General features: G+C 53.8%; 1 protein-coding gene across 1 annotated transcript in view; it reads left to right on the top strand.

The window, feature by feature from the left end:
- LOC144719667 (DENN domain-containing protein 1A-like) overlaps positions 1–21916 on the top strand; it is a 33314-nt gene extending 11398 nt beyond the window's left edge. Inside the window, exons 8-18 of the mRNA XM_078595806.1 lie at positions 507–552; positions 2201–2302; positions 4006–4128; positions 4708–4809; positions 6243–6333; positions 6816–6856; positions 9314–9385; positions 9830–9907; positions 10921–11111; positions 14841–14976; positions 19543–21916. Coding sequence (XP_078451932.1) covers positions 507–552; positions 2201–2302; positions 4006–4128; positions 4708–4809; positions 6243–6333; positions 6816–6856; positions 9314–9385; positions 9830–9907; positions 10921–11111; positions 14841–14976; positions 19543–20352 — 1792 coding nt within the window. The 3' untranslated portion in view covers positions 20353–21916. The remainder of the gene's footprint in view (positions 1–506; positions 553–2200; positions 2303–4005; positions 4129–4707; positions 4810–6242; positions 6334–6815; positions 6857–9313; positions 9386–9829; positions 9908–10920; positions 11112–14840; positions 14977–19542) is intronic.
- Positions 21917–23700: the final 1784 nt, after the last annotated feature.

Here is a 23700-nt window from a genome sequence, read left to right as displayed (position 1 = left end):
AAATATGGGCTCAACAAAGGTCGCACGGGTTCACTCAACAATCACCGATGTCCATTGGAGGGTTACACCTGGCAAACTGCAGAATGTGCGAACCTAGGGCAGCTGTTAAATGCCGATTGTGTGTATGTTGAACTTCTTTCGCACCGTACGTAGCCAACCGCGCTGATTGGTGGTGCGTGCGGGGGAAGGACAACAAACCTAAACACTCCGTTCTAAAGACATGAGCTTTCAATCCACTCGATTTGAAAGTGCATAGCGTCAGTTTCTTCTTGAAATGGCAGTGGGTTGAGTGGTGCTCACGTGCAGGGGGGGGGCTGGGTGTGCTTGCGTCCCAGCGTCGTGCCCCGGCTCAGGCTCGAGCCTCTCCGTTGCCATCAAAGACGCATTGGTGGCTCAGCCGTGGCTCAGCTCAGAGGCAAGGCCGAGTCGTGGCTAGGAGTGTGTGTCATGTCGCCTCAAGAGTGGGCGAGTCACGCGGAGCGTTGTTGTCGTTTCCCTGTGTGCAGTGCTCCGATGCCCTTTCTCATCGGAGTCCATTCCTCGCTCATGGACGTATGTATACTTTACATCAACGTCTACCCACGGTCTGTGTGTGTGTGCGTCGTGGTGACGTCACCGCCACTTCGTGGCGAATGGCGGTTGTTGTTGTCAGTCAGTCAGTTAGTCAACCCATGGCACCTGAGTCTGTCCCGTACCAACCTGCCAGCGGGCGTTCGACACTTTACCTGGCCTTAAAGTGCACCTAGCCTGGCACAAGCGCCGTGGTGATGTCATCGCCACTTGGTGGCGAATGGCAGTTGTTGTTGTGTTTGTGGATGTGGGGAGCAGTAGTGTAGTAGTTAGCACACTGCTGCGTACCCAGTGACCCACGTTCGATTTACGCTCGCAGCCAACATTAGTGATGAATATCTGAACCGGATTTGGACCTCCCCTTGGTCGACTCGGCCTTAAATGTGTACCTGGTGTGGTGTGTAAACATCAGCACTCGGCAGACAAAGGTCACCGGGCGTCGTACTTCCCATACCACCTCTTCGTGTCTCGTGCCGGTCTTCATAGGTGCTCGCTAACAGCAGTTGCCCCAAACAGTCTGTGAAAGCTATATGGGGGGGGGGGGGGGTCTTTGTTCGTGTACGGCGCGCTTGTATTCTCCTGTGCAATAGCTAAACCTTCATAGAAAGAAGGATTGCTTATTCAATGTGTGCTCCTTGGGCACGTGAAGTATTCATACTTTTTGGTTTTTCGGTAAAGTCACGTCGGTAAAAAATGATAAAATAAAATATTTAAAAATGAAAACAACTAAATTTGTATTTATTTTATTTTATAATTTTTCACCCACGTGACTTTACCGAAAAAAAATAAAAGTATGGATCCTTGCAGTCACGAAAACTTCAAATCTAGAACGTGAAGTATTATTTTCAATATCGATTCGTGATCGTGTGTACAAGCATTCGCTTAACCAGGCTGCTTGTTGTTGAGCGATTAGCACCTCCGATTTGCACGGTTGGTTACATACGTAAGTTCAAAGTGCATGCATGCAATGGAGCAACGGTCGGCGATGCCACCGATCTCACGCCGCACTCGAGACTGTTTGAGAACGAAAGCGCCTCTCTTGTCCAGCTGAGCTTTATTTACAACTTACTGTGGCTTTTAATCGGGGGTAACGAACGACACCGAGCTTGACTTATTTTGCACACGTGGCACACAGCTGATTGCGCTAGAAGCACGGCGATAAACAACCGCTAATGCTCCCCGCGGTGGCAGCGGGAGACAGACGGGGCGAGGAGGTGTAGAAGGAAAGTGAAACTCTGCACCCAGGATTGCTTGTGCTGGGAGTGTCGGCAACAGACGCAGGTGCGCTGCGATTTGTCTGTCCCCAATTCGTCACCTCACTGCGTCATGAACCCGGTGACCCGTGTTTGAGTCACGCTTAAAGCCAATACCAGTGGAGAATATCTGAACTAGTCCTGGGCCTCCTCTAGGTCGACTCAGCCTGAAACTAGTACCCAGTGCGGTGTGTAATATCAGCACTGGGGAGACAAAGGCAGTCGGGCATGTTGCGAGCCAAACCACGCCCACGTGCGCAGTGCAAGCCTTCATCGGTGCTCGCTAACAACGGTTAACCACGCATGCTGAAAGGGTGTGCGGGGGAGATCTTTTCGTTATCGCTATGTTGTCTTTGTTGCGCGCGGATGTTGCGTAGCGTGTGCGGACGATGCCGCTGGACGATGCCATCGTGTTCACCATCGACACGAACACCATTGAGACGCCGCTCAACGACTTGCAGGGCCTGCCCAGCGATGTGGTGGGTCCAACACGCACGCACGCACCACGCACACACCACGCACGCACCACGCACACACGCACCACGCACGCACCACGCACGCACCACGCACCACGCACGCACCACGCACACTCGCACGCACCACGCACGCACCACGCACGCACCACGCACGCACACTCGCACGCACCACGCACACACCACGCACGCACGCACCACGCACTCACCACGCACTCACCACGCACTCACCACGCACGCACCACGCACTCACCACGCACGCACCACGCACGCACCACGCACGCACCATGTGTGCACGCTCACACAGTCACCAAATGCTAAGTAAATCGAGTTGATCGACCGAGTCCAGTTAGCAGAGACTTATACGTAGGTAATGCATGACGTGTGTTGATAAGCTCATCAATGTATGCACGTTGAACGTCTTTCGCACCGTACGTAGCCAACCGTGCTAATCATAGGTGCAGGGGAAGGACAACAAACTAAACACAAAAAGCACTTTTAAAGAAATTAGTTTTCAACCTAGATGATTTAAAAGTGCATAGCTCCAGTGGCTTCCTAACATCGCAAGGGAGAGCGTTCCAGACGGCCGCTCTTACTCCTTCAAACGAGTGAGGTCCCTCGCCAATGAAACGTGCACACAATGCCACGGAGACGCTGACGGATGTGCTCGTCATACTTTCTCAATCATCTTGTCCAGTCTGGAGCTGCTCATTCAGCGGTCAATGAAACGCAAGATTATTGGGGTGGGCGTTTCGCTAGCCCAACCCCTCCTTAACCACACCCAGCTGTCCTCCTTACTGTCACCATAACTACAGCAACACTTTCAATAATCACACTCTTTATTTTAACCACTGTCATCTAATATACAGTTGTATAACTATTGTAAAGTGCCTTCGACTAAGGCGCTATATAAATATATATAAGACAAGATGAGATCTGCATGTCCCATTGTGTGGAGCGCACTTTGTCAACTTAGGTTCCTTTTCACTATTTAAGTCCCATTTAAAAACCGTTTAGTTTACGACGGCCTTTAACCGAGTTGACCTTGGTTTTGGTATGCTGTACGTCTTTTTGTTTTTGCTGTTGCGTTGTACAGCGTTGTGAGATGCAGTTTTGCATATAGATGGCACTATAAAAATGTATTATTCTAATCATACATACGCTCTGGAATCGGAGGAAAACGGCTTCCTAGAACAAACTTGTCTGGTCTTAGAGAGATGCGCACTCAGGCGCCGAATTATCTAAACGCGCTTTGAAACGTTTGTCGCTTGCGACGTCCTTCCCTCCCCCCCGTACCTCTGATTAGCACGGTTGGCTGCTACGTATGGTGCGAAAGAAGTTCAACATACATAAAACTAAAAAACTAAATTATTTTCATTTTACCCACTGAGCTATGAAGTTTTTTTTCAGATGCGACCTGGCTATCACAAATGATAGCTCAACGAAAGTGGCTTATCATGTGGACATTTATCACAGCCAAATACTCTAAACGCGTGTTGTTGATTCTAAATGTGGAGGGAAAAACCATGAGAATCCACGCAACCACTGGGAGCGAGACACCGCAAACTCCAAATATGTAGGCGTCAGGGCCGGGATCGAACCCACGACATCTCGCCAACCGTGGCACCTTATACACATAGCAGCACGGCTCGGCTTATGTAGTGGAAAAACAGCATTTGGTGTTTGTCGCCGCTTGTGTGCGGATGCAGGTGGCCGCGCTGCGCTCCCGCTTGAAGCGCCCGGCGAGCGTGGGAGACGGTGTGGCACGCGCCTTCCTCAAGTCGCAGGCGGCGCTGTACGGGAGCTACCGCGAGGCGCTCCGCTTCCAGCCCGTGCGTGCGCCGCGTCTTCGTGTGCCTCTGCGTGTGTCCGGGTCTCCGCATCTCCAAGTGTCCCTGCGTGTCTCCGCGTGTCTCTGCGTGTCTCCGCTTGTCGGCCTGAAAATAGTTAAATTTCGATTTAAAGCTTTCGTGACTGCAGGGATTCATCTTCTTGGTTCTTTCGGTAAAGTCATGTAGAAGGGAAATAATAAAATAATAAAAATAAAACATTATAAAATAATTCTCGCGACGTTTCGGCCACAACGCAAGCAGCCGTCCTCAGGTGAAGAACAGGTCTGTCGGAAAGACAGCGTCTGAACACACGCACACACATGCAGATCTTCAACAGGTGACCCACACACACATTCAGACGCTGTCTTTCCGACAGACCTGTTCTTCACCTGAGGACGGCTGCTTGCGTTGTGGCCGAAACGTCGTGAGAATGATTTTATTATGTTTTATTTTTATTATTTTATTATTTTCCTTCTACGTGACTTTACTGAAAATAGTTGTTCGCAAAATGGCCCTTGATGCAACGGTCCATGAAGAGTCTACACGGGGAACCTTTGTCTTTGTTGTGTCCACCTGCAGGGGGAGCCGATCACCTTCAGCGAGGACGCGTTCGTGTGCCACCGCTCGGCGAGCATGCGGACGTTCCTCACCAACGCCACGCAAATGCAGATCTTCAAACAGGTGATGCACACACACACTCGATACGCACACGACACGCACACACATGCAGATCTTCAAACAGGTGACGCACACACACACAAACACACACGACATGCACACACATACACATCTTCAAACAGGTGACCCACACACACACACTCGATACGCACACACATACAGATCTTCAAACAGGTGACCCACACACACACACACGACACGCACACACTCGATATGCACACACATGCAGATCTTCAAACAGGTGACGCACGCACACACACACACACTCGATACGCACACACATGCAGATCTTCAACAGGTGACCCACACACACACACTCGATACGCACACACATACAGATCTTCAAACAGGTGACCCACACACACACGACACGCACACACATGCAGATCTTCAAACAGGTGAAGCACACACACACGACACGCACACACATGCAGATCTTCAAACAGGTGAAGCACACTCCCTGTTTCTTGGTAATTCCCTGCCCCGAGTGGAGTACTGTCGTCCCCTTATGGTGACTGGAGCTCGAACCAGTCCACCGGAAACTCGAGGATTCCACGGAGGTCCAGGAGGTATCTGTCGATCTCCTGACAGTCGCTCCTCTGCAGTGAGCGGTTCGAACATTACACCGGGCCAACCTCAGTGGGTTTTCTTTTAATGCTGTTTATGGCTCCTCCAAATGGTGTTTGGCCAGGAGGCGTCAGAGCACCCTGTACCCCCAGGGCCTCCGGCACAAACTGCGTTTGCTGCTTTCTCCGTGGTTATTTCATAATGTAGTTGAAGTGGAGTGTGACCACACACTAACAAGACAATGATCCTCGTAGAGCCATTACAGACAGGTGGGGAAAGTGCTGCAAGCGAACCTATGAAGGCCGGAACGTTACAAGAAGGGGGTGGGTGGCCAGCACCACGCCCGGCCGCCTTTGTATCCCCAGTGGCGATGTTTACTACACACCGCACCAGGTACTCGTTTGAGGCGGAGTCGACCTAGGGGAGGCCCAGGACCGGTTCAGATAAAAGTCACTGGTGTCGACCGTGAGCGGGAATCGAAACCAGGTCGCCGGGTTCATAGCGCAGCACGCTAGCCACTGCATTTCCTACGTATGTTGAACTTCGCAGCCAACCGTGCTCATCGGAGGTGCTTACTGCTCCGCCACACACACGAATACAAGCATGAGTACAAATATATTCATGAAATAACGCAGCAATATACATTCATGCACATACACACACAGATACATGAACTAGCGTACGGACACATACACAGAGATATACACGCAATTTCTCTTTAACACTCGGCACCAATTACATGACATTCAAACAGGTGATGCACGCGCGCAACACACAATGTGCTTGTTGTGTGTGCGGCGGGCTATGTTGCAGTGTGATGCTGTGTAAGGCTGTGTGTGATGCCGTGCGACGCTGTGCGGGGAGCGCAGTTCATAGAGGAGCGTCTGGAGCGGTTGAATGCGGGCTCGGGGTTTAACGACGTGTTTGAGGAGGAGATCAACCGCAGCGAGACCGAAGGAGGTCAGGAACACGCACGCACCCACAACCACCACAACCGCCGTTCACCACAAACACGAAGTCACTTGTCTTGGTTCTTTCGGTAAAGTCACGTAGAAGAGAAATAATAAAATAATACAAATAAAACATAATAAAATAATTCTCACGACGTTTCGGCCGCAACGCAAGCAGCCGTCCTCAGGTGAAGAACAGCCTGGGGTGTGTTATTCAAACTCTGTCTTCTCGATAGACCTGTTCTTCACCTGAGGATGGCTGCTTGCGTTGTGGCCGAAACGTCGTGAGAATTATTTTATTCTTTTTTATTATTTCCCTTCTACGTGACTTTACCGAAAGAACCAAGAAGATGAATCCCTGCAGTCACGAAAGCTTTAAATCGAAATACAAGTCACTAGGGTCGCGTGCACACGTTCCTGCGCGCGTGCGTGCGTGTACACGCGATGTCACACGTGTGTTCACTTGATAGAATTCGATATTCTGTTTTACAGGAGCAACGAAGTCCTACAATCAGTGGCTCACAACGGTGAAGGTGAGCGCTTTGGTTCATCTCACTAGAACGTTCGTGCTGAGTGCATCGTGGCTGCCAGCGGTCGTGTGGGACTGACGCGTGGTTATCGATTGGATTAACGATTAAAGAGAGGCCGTTCCTCACTGCTGCCTGTGAATTGTAAACATCTTGTCCTCTCGTGTTGTATGGGCATCTCAGGCAGTTTATCATCAGTGATACCGTGGTGGCGAGGAGATTTTAACTACCTCGCCTGGTATGCAGGAGGTTGTGGGTTTGACCCCAACTCTTGATGCCTGCTGCTGTATATTTGGAGTTTGCGTTGTCTCTCTGTCCGTGGTCGTGTGGATTTTTCTCCGGGTCCTCCGGTTTTTCCCTCCACATTTAGAAACGACGTAACGTCAGCGGGGTACGTGCAGTCTTTCCTATCTCGTTCGTTATAGTTTAAGTTTTTATTAAAATTGTTAAACGGATGATCCCGTTTAGCCTATCGCCTGAATATTTTACGTAGGAATATCCGTGGTGTGTGGGCGCTGGGGTGGCGAGATGTTAACTTCCTCGCCTGGTATGCAGGAGGTCGTGACGCCTGCTGTATATTTGGCATCTGCGTCTCTCTCCCCGTGGTCGCGTGGATTTCTCTCCGGGTCCTCTTGTTCTTCCCTGCACATTTAGAATCGACATCACGCGTTTTAGAGTTTTTGGTTGCTATAAATGTCCACTTGGTTGCGGTAGGGGCCGTCCATAAATGACGTCACGCACCTGGGTTTTTCTGAGCGTATTTCGGCGAATGATTAAGCGCGGCAGGAGGGGTCCTTACGCAATGAGGGTGTTTTTCCACTGACTGTTTGCCGTGCAGATCGAGAACTAAACAGCGAAACGCTGGCCTCACAAGACGTCTCCATCTGGCTCGGGGCCAAGCAGGGCCAGGGGTGGGGTTAATGACGAATGCATTGCACGTGATGTGCGGATGAGTGTTGAACTTCTTTCGCAAACGTTCGTAGCCAACCGTGCTAATCGGAGGTGCACTGAGTGACTGATTTGGGACTGGTGTCAGTCGGTGCATACTCCCAACACGGCATCACCGTGTCACCTACACGCACCTCAACTCGCCTGTTCTGGGCGACGTGGGCTCAGGAGAACCAGAGCCGTGCTGGGCTGGATTGGCATGGCGCCGGCACGGCTCGGTTGTGCAGTGGAAAAGATGCCTTAGTGCCGGTGATGTGACAGATGTTGGGCTGGGTTCCTCATATCGACGTGCGTCTGAGCTCTTTTGCTCTCGGCCTTTGTACGAATTATTCTTCATGTTGCTTTCTTTTAGTTTCACCTCGATTTTACTTTAGACGTTTGGGTACCTTGCTTCACATCGCACTTTACTGGGGAGCTCTTTGTATGATGACGTTTCCTCGGCAGAAAGAGTGCAACATGTTTAAACAAAAGGTTTTAGTCAACCCAACTTTACGTCATCGGAGGGGAGATTATTACCTTTTGTGCTGCACCCCGATAGAGGACACTCAAGTGCGGCGCTTAAATTGATAAACATTTTCCTCTCAGATTAGTTGGTTCTGCCGGTGCTTTCAACGGGAGCCTGTTCAATAACGTAATAGTTTCCCAGACAGTTCGGCGATGATTGTTGAGATTTTAAGTTTCGAATAATGTTGTTTCAATTGCGAATTATGTGTTGATGAAAAGAAGAATAGGCTTCACCCTTTCTGGCAATACACAACAGGTGTTAAGTTATTCCAACACTAAATAGACACCTATTGCAAGACATCAAGTCTGCATTAAACACGCATGTTTGTGGTAAAACATGCTCTCGTAAATATTTGCATTGTCTTTAAAATTGATTGGCCTACACCAGAGACAGCCTTGATTTGAAGCTTTCGCGACTGCAGGAATCCATACTCTTTGGTTCTTTCGGTAAAGTCACGTAGGTAGAAATAAAATAAATCACGACGTTTCGGGTGCAACACAAGCGTCCGTCATCTAATGAAAGATCCAAAGGAGTAGCCTTCTGTTGTATGGCCTTGTCTCACCAGTATTAGGCCAGAGAACAGAAAAGGCGAACAACAAAGAGGCGGTGCAAATTTCACTGCATTAGTAGCTCGGCTTTAGCAGTTACATCTATGGCACCATTTTTTTCCGGTACCAAAATGTTGAAGAAAAAACGAATAGGCTTTTACCCTCTTCGGAGATAACACACGTGTGTTAAGATGTTCAAACACCAAGTAAGATCACCGACTTGTAAGGCATCAAGGCTGCATTAACAACACGTGCTTGTGCTAAAAAATAAACTAGCAAACGTGCTTTGACAACGTGTGCATTGGTCTAAGATTGGCGAGACAAGGCAGACATGGGCCTGGGTGAGCAGCGGTGGTGCCGTGCCCCATTGCCCAATCGCGGCCCAGCCGTGCCTGGCTCGCAAACTCGACGGACGAGTAAATAAATCACGTGCCTGACCCGCGCCCCGATTGTCTGCTGCAGAAAGGAGGCGGGGCCATCTTCCAGACGGTGAAGTCCAAGGCCAATCCCGCCGTGAAGTCCGTGTACAAGTTTGTGAGCGGACGCACGCAGACGCACGCAGACGCACGCAGACGCACGCAGACGCACGCAGACGCACGCAGACGGACTCAGACGCACTCAGACGCACTCAGACGCAACGCAGACGCACACAGACGCAACGCAGACGCACGCAGACGCACGCAGACGCACGCAGACGCACTCAGACGCACTCAGACGCACTCAGACGCACTCAGACGCAACGCAGACGCACGCAGACAACCATTCGCGAGCACCCCCCCCCCCGTCTCCGCGGCACCGCTTGCCCCGTACACCGTAGTCGCTGCTGATTTCCTGCGAGGACTCGGCAAGCGCACGGCCTGCCTCTGTGTACGTTCGATAGGCCTTGACTCTGTTAAAGATTTCACGGGGCGGTTGAGGATCGTTGCCGACGCGTGTGTACGCATGCGTGCGTGCGTTTATGTGCGCATGCGTGAGCAGGCGAGGGAGCAAGCGAAACTCGCGAAAGACCAGGCACGCATGGGCATCCAGGAGGTGAAGAGCCGCCTCAAGCAGAAGGTGTGACCCTGACACGCACAACAACTACACACGCACAACAAGAATTACACACGCACAACAAGAATTACACACGCACAACAAGAATTACACACGCACAACAAGAATTACACACGCACAACAAGAATTACACACGCACAACTACACACGCACAACTACACACGCAAACTACACACGCACAGCTACACACGCACAACTACACACGCACAACTACACACGCATACCAACAACTACACGCGCACAACGATAACTACATGCACACAACAGCAACAACCACGCACAACAAATACAGGTATTCCCCGAGTTACGATGGTCCGACTTACGATATTTCGATCATACGATGGCGATACGACAAAATTGCCATCGACAACCTAACATGGTTCAAGTATGCAGACGACGGACAGAATCTTGGTGAGTACAGCACAATATGATACGTTACGATACGTTCAATGCATGTATTATACGTAGCTTTAGCGATTTAATTTTAAGGTTACCACGATACGATACGTTCAATGCATGCTAAAAGTTTTTTTAGCAGATAGGATTGTTTCCTGAAAAAACTTTCTATTAAATTGCAGTTCATATAGGTAGGCTAAGAATTTACCTTGTTTTGTTTACTTTACACTTTACTGTGCAATACAGTATTGTAATTAATAAATACATACAGTATATAGTTTATACACTACGCTACTGTAAATTGCTCTGTTTTGCTAAATTATCACCATTCTGTAAGACTCCTGGGTAGGCTATAGGCCATCTACGACTTTCGATATTTTCGACTTACGATGGGGTCGTCGTAACGCATCTCCATCATAAGTAGAGGACTGCCTGTACTCACAAACAACAACACCTAGACAACCACATGCACAACAACTACTCACAAACAACAACACGTAGACAACCACATGCAGCGACACCGCTGGCCTGAAGGCCCATCCGCTACCACGCCCCCCCCCCCCGCACTCCCCCTGGTTGGTCGTTCACCCTGCTGCCTCTGCGGGGTGGGGGGCACGCAGGAGGGATCCTCCGTGGACGACTTCTCCCCGCAAGAGGGCCCCACGACGTTCAGCCGCCTGGGAGAGCCGTGGGCCTCGCCGGACCACGACCCCTCGCCCAGCGGGGCCGCCGCCGCCGCCGGGGCGGCCCCGCTGGGCTCCAACGGGGACGTCGCTGACTGGAAGCGCACGTCGCTGCCCAGCCCGGACATGTACGCACGCTCGCACCTCGGAAGTCCCGCGCAGGGCGTCCGCGACTCCGTGTGCCGCGCCGCGCAACGGTTCCCCCCGAGCTCGGGTGGGGGGGTGCGGTGGGGATGGGGAAAGAAGCCGCGCAGACGAGAGGCAGGAAGGGGGGCGGCCGTGAAGCGGCGCTGCCAAACGATGGAGCCCCAAGCTCTCTGCCGTCCTATGTCGGCATGGGGGATCCCGCCGACGAGCAATTGTTAATTGTTAGGAGGAAACGGAGCGCCCTGGGGCAAAAACGCTCCACGTCGGCGTACAGATGGAGACCAGTCCACTTGCTGTACTGCCGCAGTGGGTTGCACCGCAGAGCCCGCTTGCTGCCCGCCCTGTGTCCACCTCACAGCCTATGGCACCTATAATGCATAGCGGTTGGTAGCCACCACCGAGGAAAGTCCAGGCTCGTCTTGTTTGGCTTTCAAAGAAATCTGACAAGACCACGGAGGGGGCGATGTGATGTCCGTCGTCTTTTCTGCGACGACTTTCCGAAGTGGAGCACCCACGGCTCGTCGTGTTGAATTGATCTCGGCAGCAGCAGCTGCGTGTGGCCCCGTGGCGGTGGCGGCTGTGGTGAACCGTGACCACCTGGGCCCCGCTCGCCAGGGATGTCGGCGCGTCCAGCGCGTTTGAAGCGCCGTCCTGAAAAGCAAACGGGTCGGCACGTGCTGCTTAATAACACAGCGGTGTTGCTAGAGCTGGCATACATCGAATTAAGTGGCGGTGTGATTGCAAGGGGCGACTTGCGTAATGTTGTGGGGTTTTTTTACCGGAGCTCGTTTCTGGAACGCATTACTTGGCTTTCCGTAAAGCGTGCATCCCCAACGCTCCCGTATTCGTAATGAAGAATATGGCGCGTGAGTGAGCGCTTTTACTTTTGTGAGTCAGGTGTGTTCACGTTGAAGGTTATAAACATCGCTTCCGCCACATTCAAATCTGTTGCTATCCTTCCTCTGTCCTGATGTCCTAAAAAAAACTGGAATCCCTTCGCTCAGCACTCGCGCAAATGTAAACGCACGCATTTCCAAACGCCGCCTCTTAAATGTTCCGGTCCTTCTGGGCCCTTTTTCTGCTTCCTATCGTCTGGCTCCTCCCCCCCTTTCTCTCTCTCTCTCTCCCGTCCCTCCTGCTTTGTCTCTCTAGCCCTTATTTTCTGGAGGATTCCGGCTCTGACCCCGAGGATTCCGCTCCTGGTTTTCCGGACACTCGGCTACTTGGCTGTCACCTCCGCTGGTGTGTCTGCATGTACGTGACGTTCGTGCGCGGGGAGAGAGGGAGTGATCGAGAGAGAGAGAGACAGCGTGTCGTGTGTAGGGGCACGATTGACGCAACACAGAAAACATGTGGGCGGTAGTGAAGCATGTGGGCAGGTTGTGAAGAGCGCCACCGTGGGGAGATATTATCTCCCTCGCCTGCTATGCAGGAGGTTGTGGGTTTGATCCCAACCCTGACACCTGCATATTTGGACTTTGCACGTTCTCCCCGTGGTCGTGTGGATTTTTCTCTGGGCCCTCTGGTTTTCCCCTCCAGATTTAGAAACGTGTGTTTTGAGTATTTGGCTGCGATACATTTCCACACGATGATGAGCCACTTCATTGGGCGATCGTTTGTGGCCAGGTCGCTTCTGATAAAGAGCTCCATGTGGGCCTCACCTGGTAAAAGAAAAATGCGTTTGTTTTTTTACGGAATCGAGAGGAGGGTAGAAGAAAGGCCCTTTGTGGATTGTTGTGGGCCGTGTTCATCCATCGCTCGGTTCTAGCGCCGGAGCAAACCCAGGACACGGCAACACGGACCAACCCGTGACGTCTCTTCACCACCCTCTTAACCGCCACTGGGTGGCACACATGCCCTGCTGATGCTATCCAGCTGTTTGCATTCCGATCTAACATTAGTGACCGGACCAAGACCTGCAAGCCCAGTTTAATAACAGCTTGGGCTATGTCGGTCAGCGTGTAGGTCTCTGTGAGGGTATGGCTCTCGGTGTAAGTCTGTGGGCCGATGCAAGTCGTCGGTGGCCGGCGGTTGTGAGAAACGCGCCGGTGCTTGGAAATTCCACGTTTGCACAGCGGTGGGCGGTCCGGTCGTGCTAAGGAGCTACGGTCGCTAGGAGATGTTAACTACCTCGCCTTGTATACAGGAGGTCGTGGGTTCGATCCCAGCCCTGACGCCTGCTGCTGTATATTTGGAGTTTGCGTGTCTCTCTCTCTCTCATCATCATCACGGTGGCTAGGAGATGTTAACTACCTCGCCTGGTATACAGGAGGTCGTCGGTTTGATCCCAACCCTGACGCCTGCTGCTGTATATTTGAGGTTTGCACATCTCTCTCCCCGTGGTCGTGTGGATTTTTCTCCGTCCCCTCCGGTTTTTACCTCCACTTTGAGAGTATTTGGATGCTATAAAGTTCCACATGATCAGGCACTTCGTTGAGCTTTCATTTGCGGCCAAGGCGCGTTTGAAAAAGAGCTATATTGCTTAGTGGGCCTTACCTGGTAAAATACAAGTTTAGTGAGCTAGAGGCCAACGACTTATTTCCACAAAGGTACTCATTTTATTGGCCACCAAGGAATTGTGGGTTGAGTGGACTTGAACTCGCAAGCTTTCTGATTGCGAGTGAAGCTCCCTGCCACTGTGTCGCCTCGCTGGATGTTCGGAATGTTTTGGGTAAAGTTGCGTTTGTGTTTTTGGGTTGCTCCTCTCAGCCAGGGCTGGGTAAAGCTATTCCCTGGCTGAGAGCCAGAATGGCATTTTCAAATACATTGCTCCGCCAAATGCGCGTTTATATGCATGGCCTGGTCAATTCTGTGATTTGAAACGCAGTGAAACTATAAACAATTGTAAAACTAAACAATTTTTATTTTTACCAGGTAAGGCCCACTGAGCTACGTGGCTCTTTTTCAGAAGCGACCTGGCAGCCACAAATTACAGCTCAACGCAGTGGCTTATCACGTGGAAATTTATAGCATCCAAATACACTCAAAGTGGAGGGAAAACCGGAGGGCCTGGAGAAAAATCCACACGACCACGGGGAGAGAGACGTGCAAACCCCAAATATACAGTAGGCATCCTGTTCGGGATCGAACCCACGACCTCCTGCATACCAGGCGAGGTAGTCAACATCTCGGCACCGTGGTGCCCGGGTGGAAAATATTCCCTTTAGTACCCGATTAGTGCTGCTGAAATGCTGCAACGAGGCATGTCTGCGGCCTGTTCCGGATCCCCATGCCGCCCGTGGGCCGTGTGAAATTCGTTTTGGGGCCGTGTCTGACGCTGCTGCTGCAAGCCTGCGAGGGCTCAGAGCCGCTCCGTGCTGGATGCGCTCCGTGCTGGATCTGCTCCGAGAGGCCCTCCCCGAGGGGCTAGGTCACGGCTAAGGCGCATCGGCACGGACACTCGAGTCCACCGCAGCCAATCGGTGACTGGGCGTGCCGAGAGCGTCACGGTAGGGAGAGAGTCGGCCGGCGGTGGTCTTGCCGTGTGCTCACGTAGTCGACTCCGTGACATTGCCGTAGGAGATGGAGGCGTGGGGCAGTGTTCACCTGGGACATTGTCCACCTGGGGCATTGTCCACCTAGGGCAGTGTCCACCTAGGGCAGTGTTCACCTGGGGCAGTGTTCACCTGGGGCCGGTGTTCACGTGGGTTGATGTCAATGCTGTGGAGGATGTTGAGAGTGACCGTGGATTGCTGCGTGGCCGTTCCCAGGTCGCAGCCCTACCGCTCGCTGGACAATCGTCATCACAACCGTGCGGAGCGATCCGATTGGCCGGCGGAGGCCGTGCGGCATCAGCTGGCGGCGAAGTCATTGGACGACCTGCGAGGAGACCGACTCATGAGCAGGGTGACTCGCACACACACACATACAAAGACAAAGATCCCCCGTATAGCCTTAACAGGCTGTTGGTGCAAGTGCTGTTAGTGAGTAGCACCGATGTAGGCCGAGAAGGCACACGAAGGGGTCGGTAGCCAGCACCATGCCCAGCCGCCTTTGTCTCTCCAATGGCAATGTTTACACACTGTATGTGGTACTCATTTGAGGCTGAGTCGACCTAAGGGCATCCCAGTACCGGTTCAGATATTCGTCACTGGTGTCGACTGTGAGCAGGAATCAAACCCGGGTTGCCGGGTTGGTAGCGGCAGCATGCTAACCGCAACGCCACCACTCCTCACACGCACACAACAACAACTGCCATTCGCCACTAAGTGGCGGTGACATCACCACGACGCTTGTGCCAGGTCATGTGCACGTTGAGGCCACGTGAAGTGTCGAACGCCCGCTGGCAGGAGCTCACGTGGCAGACCCAGGTTCCACGGGTCGACTGACTGAGATGACCGAGATGACTGGCCGATGCACCACCTGTGCCCCCTACTGTGCCAACTTGCTGTGCTTTAGCCACCCGGCGCTCCGCTCGTTGTTGTGAGCGTCGCTCCTCCTCCCTCCGTTGTTGTTGGAGGGCGACTGCCTCCAACTGCCCAGTAGCGTCCTTCACGAGCCTCCTCCACAGAGGCCGATCTTGACACCGCTGGTACCAGTCATCGGCAAGTCCACTCAGCTCCACATCCTCCTGTACCACGTCACTCCATCTCTTCTCTAGCCCCCTCAATCCGGCCGATCAAAAGCTATTTAGGCATGCGATGACTGGGCATAAGGGCTACATGATCCAGCCAACGCAGCCTTGCCTGCCGGAGGAGCTAAACCGATGGGATTTTGTCCAGATCTTTCAAGGATTTGTGAGCTCACACAATCCAGCCTGGTTAAACCCAGGATGGATCGTAGGCAGGCCAACCTAAATGTTTCTAACCGGTGAAGATGTTCCATTAGGGAGGTTCATGTTTCGCAAGCATAGAGAAGGGAGGGAATGACTGTGGCCGAGAAGACCTGAAGCTTCGTGCGGAGCGACAGACCAGGTAGCTTCCACACAGCGTTACGCAACCGATGAAAAGATATTGCCGCTCGACCGATTTGGAGTGAGACCTCTACTGTTAAACCGGAGCCGGTCATGAGCACACTGCCCAGGTATGGGAAACTCTCCACTCTCTCCACAACTGCCCTATCACCAATTGGGAGTTGTGTGGGTGGATTGTCCGATGATACAAAATACCCAGGCAGGTGCTTAGTTTTGGTGGGGCTGATGGTAAGGCCCCACCTCTTAGTGGCAAGCTCCAGTTCAGCAGCAGCGCCTCCAACTCCTCCTCTGAGTGAGCGTCAATTACCAGAGCATCGGCATACATAACATGGTTGAGCAATAGGGAGCCATCCCTTGACCGCACCCGGGCATCGATCAGCCTCCCATTATATATGTACCAGATGGAAATTTCCCCGGTACAGCTATTGAAGGCTTCACGAACTACGTAGTCAAAATAGATGTTAAATAATGTGGGAGCCAGAGGACAGGGAATGGCTCTGACTCCCGGCCACGTAGTTTTACCCGGACCCGCTCACCATCATGAAGCTACTTGATGATCATGAGCAGAGTGTCAGGGACTCCAAAAGCACAAAGAACAACCCAGAGCCCAGGCCTACTGATGCTATCATAGGTCTTGACCAGGTCAATAAAGCAGAGATGTAGGTCTTGTTGGAATTCCCTACACCTCTGCTGTAGCAGACGGACAGAAAATATGGAATCTGTGCAGGACCGCCCTTTCCTGAAACCGCATTGGGGCTCCGCAAGCCTCTCCTCAGCATGCCTAGCAAGGCGATGTTGAATAATCCTTGCCAGGACCTTTCCCGGCACACTGAGGAGTGAGATGCCCCTGTAGTTGTTACAGTCTGTGCGATCCCCCTTCTTAAAGAGGGGGACCACCAGGGCATCCTTCCAATCCTGCGGAACCCGTCTAGTGGTCCAGACTGTTGTTATGTCATGTCGGGCAGTCTGTGCACAAACGCCACCCTCCCTCAGTATTTCGATTGGGAGATCATCTCTGCCCGGTGCCTTTCCTGGTCTCATACTCCGGATCGCCTTCAGTACTTCCTTAATAGATGGCACCTCAGCCAGCCACTCGCAGGGGGTGACATCCTCTTCCAATATTTGAGGCACCGCAGCCTCGGCACGGTCATTCCCACTTTGTCCCACGATGTTTTCCATGCTGAGGGATTTCTCCTCCCCCAGGACCTCACAGAAATGCTCAGCAAATCTGCGAACCTGTTCCTGGGGGTCGGAGATTGGATCACCGTCCTTGCCCCTATGATGGTAATAGGTGTGGCGCTGCAGGTTACTTTTTTGATGGAATTAAAGAGCGATTTGTGATTGCGGGCCATTGAGGCAGACTCCATCTCCTCAGCAACCCGCGACCACCACCCATCTTTGCAGCGCCTCACGGCTCTCCAAACCTTCGAGCGAAGGCTGCAGTAAGCCTCCTCATTCTCCGACGTGGGATGCTGTAGCCGATGAGAGTGGGCCTGTTGCTTTTTCTCAGCCAGCCTGGACACCTCTGTCAGCCAGGGTCTCTGAGGAGGTCTGGACCGTGTACCCAAAGCAGCCCATTTCCCCTCGACATCAGGAGGAGTCGGGGACGATGCCAACCCCAGCAGCCATTGATGATGAAATTCTCGCTTGAAACGTTCATCGGCTAGTTGAGACCATGCCACTGGGTTTGAATGCGGTCCTGGGTGTACACCCACCACCGAAGTGGAAGAATGGCAGGCGCATCTTACAGATGACAAGTCGATGGTCAGTAGGCAGATCAGCTCCACGGTAGGTCCTGGTGTCAAGGACATGGGCTCGCATCCGCTGGTCCGTCACTACGTAGTCCAGCAGATGTTCTTCCTTGGACCCGGCATGCATCCATGATGTTGTGTGGATGCGCCGATGCCGGAACAGCGTGTTGGTAATTACAAGCCCATGGGCTGTACAAAAATCTAGCAGCCTCCTACCGTTGTTATTGAGCTAATCTGGCCCATGCCTTCCAATTACTCCAGACCAGGTGCCAGCATCATGACCAACTCGGGCATTGAAGTCACCCAACAAGATGACTCTATCCCGAGTGGCCACTTTAGCCAGCACCTGTGACAGGAGGTCATAGAAGGCATCTGACTCATCGGCTTTGCCTGCATCCCTCCACGGATGTTCGTCTTCGGTGGGGGCAAAAGTAACCACGACCACCACTTCTCGCCTTTGGTTGATGGAAAGACGAGCCCAAAGTAGCCTGGGGCTTACAGCTTCGCACAACTCACCGCCACACTCCCTCGTCCCCTTCATTCTTTTGTCCAGAAGAAGAGCCACACCCTGTTGTTTGGCAGTCTCCTGTCCCGAGTAGAGGACTGTCCACCCTTCATGGTGGCTGGAACCAGAACCGGTCCCCCGGACCTCCTGAATGCCACAGAGATCCAGGCGGTACCGGTCCAGCTCCCAACAGAAGAGTGGTAGCCTCTCCTCCGCAGTGAGCGTTCAAACATTCCATGTGGCCACAGGTAGTGGTTTTTTGTTGTTTCTGGAGGAGCCCCGAGGGTAAGGATTCAGTCTCCTGGCTCTGCCAAATGGGGTTTGGCCAGGAGACGTCATAGACGCCTGTCCCCCCGAGGCCTCCGGCACAAGCTTATTAATTAGATATTTTAAGGTGGAGGGATTCCCAGCCCCTCGCACCCGTCCAGAGCCCCCATTTGGCCACTGTGGTGGTTACAGACGCCATGAGGGGAATGACCAGTTGGCCCTCCCCCCACGGCACTGCCCACCACGAGGAGGTAGGGGGTTGTTTTTACCGGACTCACACACACACACAACAACAACAACAACCGCCATTCGCCACGAAGTGGCGGTGACGTCACCACGACGCTTGTGCCAGGCCATGTGCACCTTGAGGCCACGTGAAGTGTCGAACGCCCGCTGGCAGGAGGTCACGGGGCACATACACACACTTTCACACACACACACACTTTCACACAAACACACACACACACTTTCACACACACACTTTGACACACGTTCATGAAAGGGGTGGACGAGGGTTGCTGGTTTGGCTCGCGTCAGACCTTGACTTCAAATCACACTTCCCTGGGAATCGATCGATACTCAAGCTTCAGCCAGGTTCTCGGTTGCCGTGCGTTGAGAGGGGCCGCGTGCCACACTAGAGTGCATAATGTGTACCCACAATTGGAAGGTTCTGGGTGAAAATCACAATTGGTTATTAATTAACGAGATACCGAGCTGTTGGAAGTTGGTAGTGCTTGTGTTATGGAGGGCCTGGCAGTGGTTCGGGGCTGCTAGTGCAGATCAGCACCTCTCGGTGGATTCGGGCTCCGTCAAGGACGTACGCCACGTGTGACGTGCGTGTGCCTGGGCGTGTGTGCGTGTGTGTGTGCGTGTGTGCGTGTGTGTGTGTGTGCGTGTGTGCGTGTGTGTGTGCGTGTGTGTGTGCGTGTGCGTGCGTGTGCGTGCGTGTGTGTGCGTGTGTGCGTGCGTGTCCTCAGCCGCCTGCTCCAGGCCTCTCGTTGGCCGACGTTGGCGCTTCACTGCCGTCGCTGACTCCGCCCCTGCCCCGCTTCCCGACCAACCAGAGCGCTCCCCGGCTGCTGGCCCCGCCCCCGGCCGCCCACCCCTTGAGAGCGGAGGCGGGGGACTCCAACAACAACCACGGCGCCAAGCCGCGCCGGCGCGGCGCCGAGAGGGCCGCGGCGCGGCGCCACCCCCGGCGGCTTCGACGACCTCGTCAGCCTCGACGAGCCGGGAGACCGGGAAAGCGGCGACGGGGGGAGCGCCGGGGGGAGCGCCGGGGGGAGCGCCGGGGGGGTCGAGGAGCTGGACCTCCTGGATCTGCTCGACCCCCTAAAGCGGCGGACGCGGCTCCCTGGCGGCACCGTCGCCGGGGAGCCGAGTGTCCGCGACCTGCTGGAGGTGTCTCCCCCCGCCCCGTGGCGCTTCCACCCCTCGCCCGCCCTGAGCCTCTTCGACGCTCCACATCCTGCGATGGTGTCGGCGAATCGCTTCGCCCCGTTCCCGCCGGCCAATCGGATCGCTTCCTTGCCAGCAAATCGGTTTGCGGTCGCGCCGCCTCCGCAGCCGCCCGCGCTGGCCAATTGCCTTCAGGCCACGCCCGTTGCGTTCGCGACGGGCGGTCCGGCCGTCCCGCCAGCCAATCGGACGTTCCCCTTCAACTATCAAGTGGCCAATCGGATGCAAGCTCCGGTGCCTCTGCCCCCGCACGCGGCCAACAGGACGCTGCCTGTGCAGCCAGCCAATCGGTTGCCTCCATTCTTAGCCAATCAGTCGTCTCCGTTTAATCAAACCTTCCCACCGGCCAATCTCGTGGCAGCGGCGGCAAACCATCACGTGACCGCGCCGGCCAACCAGATGCCTGCGCGGGCGAGGAGGCCGAACCCTCCCACGTCTCTCCCGCTCCCGGATCCCGGGTCACGTGACGGCGACGTCACGCAGCGCAGGCAGCAGTGGGAAACGTTCGATTGATGATCGCGGAACGGACACGTGTCTGGAGAGAGAGAGAGGGGGGGGGGTGGAGCGTGGGGAGCAAACGCGGCCGCGATCGAACGCTCGAATTATGCCGCCAAGGTTCAACCGCTCGACGAGAGCGACCGAGACTCGCGATCGCAGCGGAGAACTCGCCCGCCAGCGGCTCGGCGCAAACGATTGTGAAAGTGGTGGCGCTCCTCCCAGAAAGCCGCTTCCCCCCCCCCCCCCTCCCCGCGGCTTCTCCCCGCTCTGCCCGGGAGAAAGGAGAAGCGGAGGCGGTGAGCGTGTCGGGGACGATGCTAGTATACGTGAGTGCCTTCCAGTGTTAATTTGTTTTGCCTGAATTATGGACTAATGCCACTGCTATTTTATTATGTTTATTATTGTACTTTTTATTTTTCGAGTTGGGATGGAAAGGGTGGGGGGAGGGGATGAACGCAAAATCCATGGCCTGAAAAGAGAAGTGGAGCTGCAAGATAGGGTCTCTGTTCAGGTGAACATCTCTTGTTATCAAGGAGGGATCACCGGATTACAAATTGATAGCTAACTCCGGTCTTTGTTGACGAGGCGCTTGCAATCGTGTTGCTTGAAACAAATGGTGAATGTGACAGGTTCCTTACGAATTCAACACCAACCGGTTGTGTGGTGGAGGATAAACCCACGACAACATTTACAATTCGAGTACCGTCACATTTCGCCGGTGATAACAACCATCCTCACCAGGCGACAGACATAATTTTGTTTTTTTTTGTTTTGTTTTCGTGGCAAGCCTTACCAATTGGCTGTGTCGGGTGGTGGCGGGTTTAAATGACACATATTTACGCGATCTAACCCAAAAAAAAATCGATTATGGATAATATCGGCCACGAAAGCCTACTATGTGTTAAATGATGATGATGATGACGACATTCATATTTACGCGATCTAACCCAAAAAAAACGATTATTGATAATATCGGCCACGAAAGCCTACTACGTGTTAAATGATGATTATGATGAAGAAAGCTCACTTGCACTTCCAGAAAGCCCCCGTAGAGAAGTTCCGTGGCTTCATCACGGTTACTCGCCGCTTCCCGTGTCGGCCCATCGACCTTCCGGTCACCTCTCCTCGTGAATTACAAGCCGGGAGGAGACGCGGCGTTTGGGGGAAACGCCGAGATGGAAATATCCCGGTTAGGCATTTCACAGGGGAACAGCTCATGAAGTACGAGCCGATTCTCCTTTGCGATTGGTTCGTTTACGCAGCTGAGAGCCCTCTCTCGAGTAACGAGGAGGTGTTGTGGGTATAACGGTGGACAACCGGGGGAAAGCGCTCGCTCTCCGATTAACATTAATGCACAGTGTAAACAAGTCAACAAATAAACCCAATTGCTCTATTCGTTCTACTTCCATCTCCGTTAAGTCCTGCACCACGAGACCTTTACCAAGAACTTCCGTGGACTGACCGGACTGGAAGCCGTGACGTTTAGTTTGCCCGGATTTGAGCGGAAGGCAAAGACGCCATGGTCGACGGAGCAGTGAGCGGCACCCCCATCCCTGAGCCGGTGGTGGAAATTCCCCGTTCTTGGCGAGGGAGCCAGCCAGCCCTTACTTGGAGAGACGGTGGGGGGCCGTGAGAAAATCAATTCGTGTCCGGCGACTCGAGGCGACGTGGACGGCGCCGTTGGCCGTGTCGCTGCATCAAGTCGGGTTTCCGAAACTGAAAGTGTTTTAGTTTAGCAGGTAAGGCCCACTGAGCAATGTAGCTCTTTTGCCTGAAGCGACCCGGCCACCACAAATGATTGCTCAGCTTAGTTGGCTCATCACGTGGAAATGTGTTGCAGCCAAATACTCTAAACGCGTGGCGACGTTGATTCGACACGTGAAGGGACAAACCGGAGGACCCAGAGAAAAATCCACGTGACCACGGGGAGAGCGAGACACACATGCAAATTACAAATATACAGCAGCACGTGTCTGGGTTGGGATCGAACACAGGACCTGCTACATACCAGGCGAGGGAGGTAACATCTCGCCACCGTGGTGCTATTGCTTCACTGACATATGGGACCTCTCCGGCACAAATCTGCCACCCAAAGCGATATCATTTTTTTCCCCGTTTTCAAACCGTCTCTCCAAGCGGAGTCCGAGCGGTGCGCATCCCTGCCTATCGGCCGCCTCCCCAATTCCACATTCCCATAGCAGCGGGGTCGATGTCTCCACGAAAGGATATTTGTCGACTTCCCCACAGAGGGCGCAGGAGTGGGTCGTCCTCGCTGCAAATCGCCCCCCCCCCCCCCCCCCGGAGAGACGAAATGCTGAGTTGACCACCCCCACCTCGCCGGGGTTCGATCATGCGGTGCTTTTTGGGCGCTCGCCAGTGACCGCTGCCGCTGTACCCACGCGGGGCGCGACGGCCCTCGTTTTGTTGTTCGGCCATTCGGCAGTGGGGCTGCTCTTACCCGCGCGGGGACGCCCGCGGCTCGCCGCCGCAGTGCCTCCTGCAAGCGTCGTGCCGTGCCTCCCACGTCGTGCGTGCCTCCTGCAAGCGTCGTGCCGTGCCTCCCACGGGCTCTCTGCTCCCCAGTGGGCCGGAATGCCACGCAGAGGCCACCTTCACGAGACCCAACGTCATCCACCTTGCTCAACCTCACGGGCCCTCCCCTCTTTCTACCGGCCAAGTTTTTTTTATTTGTCATTTCCCTGCTGCTTCTCTCCTGTGGCCATTAGAGAGGGGCAACTACGCGAGATTCGGTTGCGAGCGATTTCGCCGTTTTGTAACTTTGTCTGAGAGGTCGGTCAATTGCAGATGCCATTACTCACCCACTCGCCCAACCCACTCACTCGACCACCCACGCACCCACCCGCTTTCTCACCCATTCACCCACCCACCCACTCACCCGCTCACGCTCCCACTCACCCACTCGCCCAACCCACTCACTCGACCACCCACGCACCCACCCGCTTTCTCACCCATTCACCCACCCACCCACTCACCCGCTCACGCTCCCACTCACCCACTCGCCCAACCCACTCACTCGACCACCCACGCACCCACCCGCTTTCTCACCCATTCACCCACCCACCCACTCACCCGCTCACGCTCCCACTCACCCACTCGCCCAACCCACTCACTCGACCACCCACGCACCCACCTGCTTTCTCACCCATTCACCCACCCAC

Source organism: Lampetra planeri, chromosome 6 (assembly GCF_965212315.1).
Source record: "Lampetra planeri chromosome 6, kcLamPlan1.2.h2, whole genome shotgun sequence".
Classification (NCBI taxonomy): domain Eukaryota; kingdom Metazoa; phylum Chordata; class Hyperoartia; order Petromyzontiformes; family Petromyzontidae; genus Lampetra; species Lampetra planeri.
This window is presented reverse-complemented; position numbering and strand designations above follow the sequence as displayed.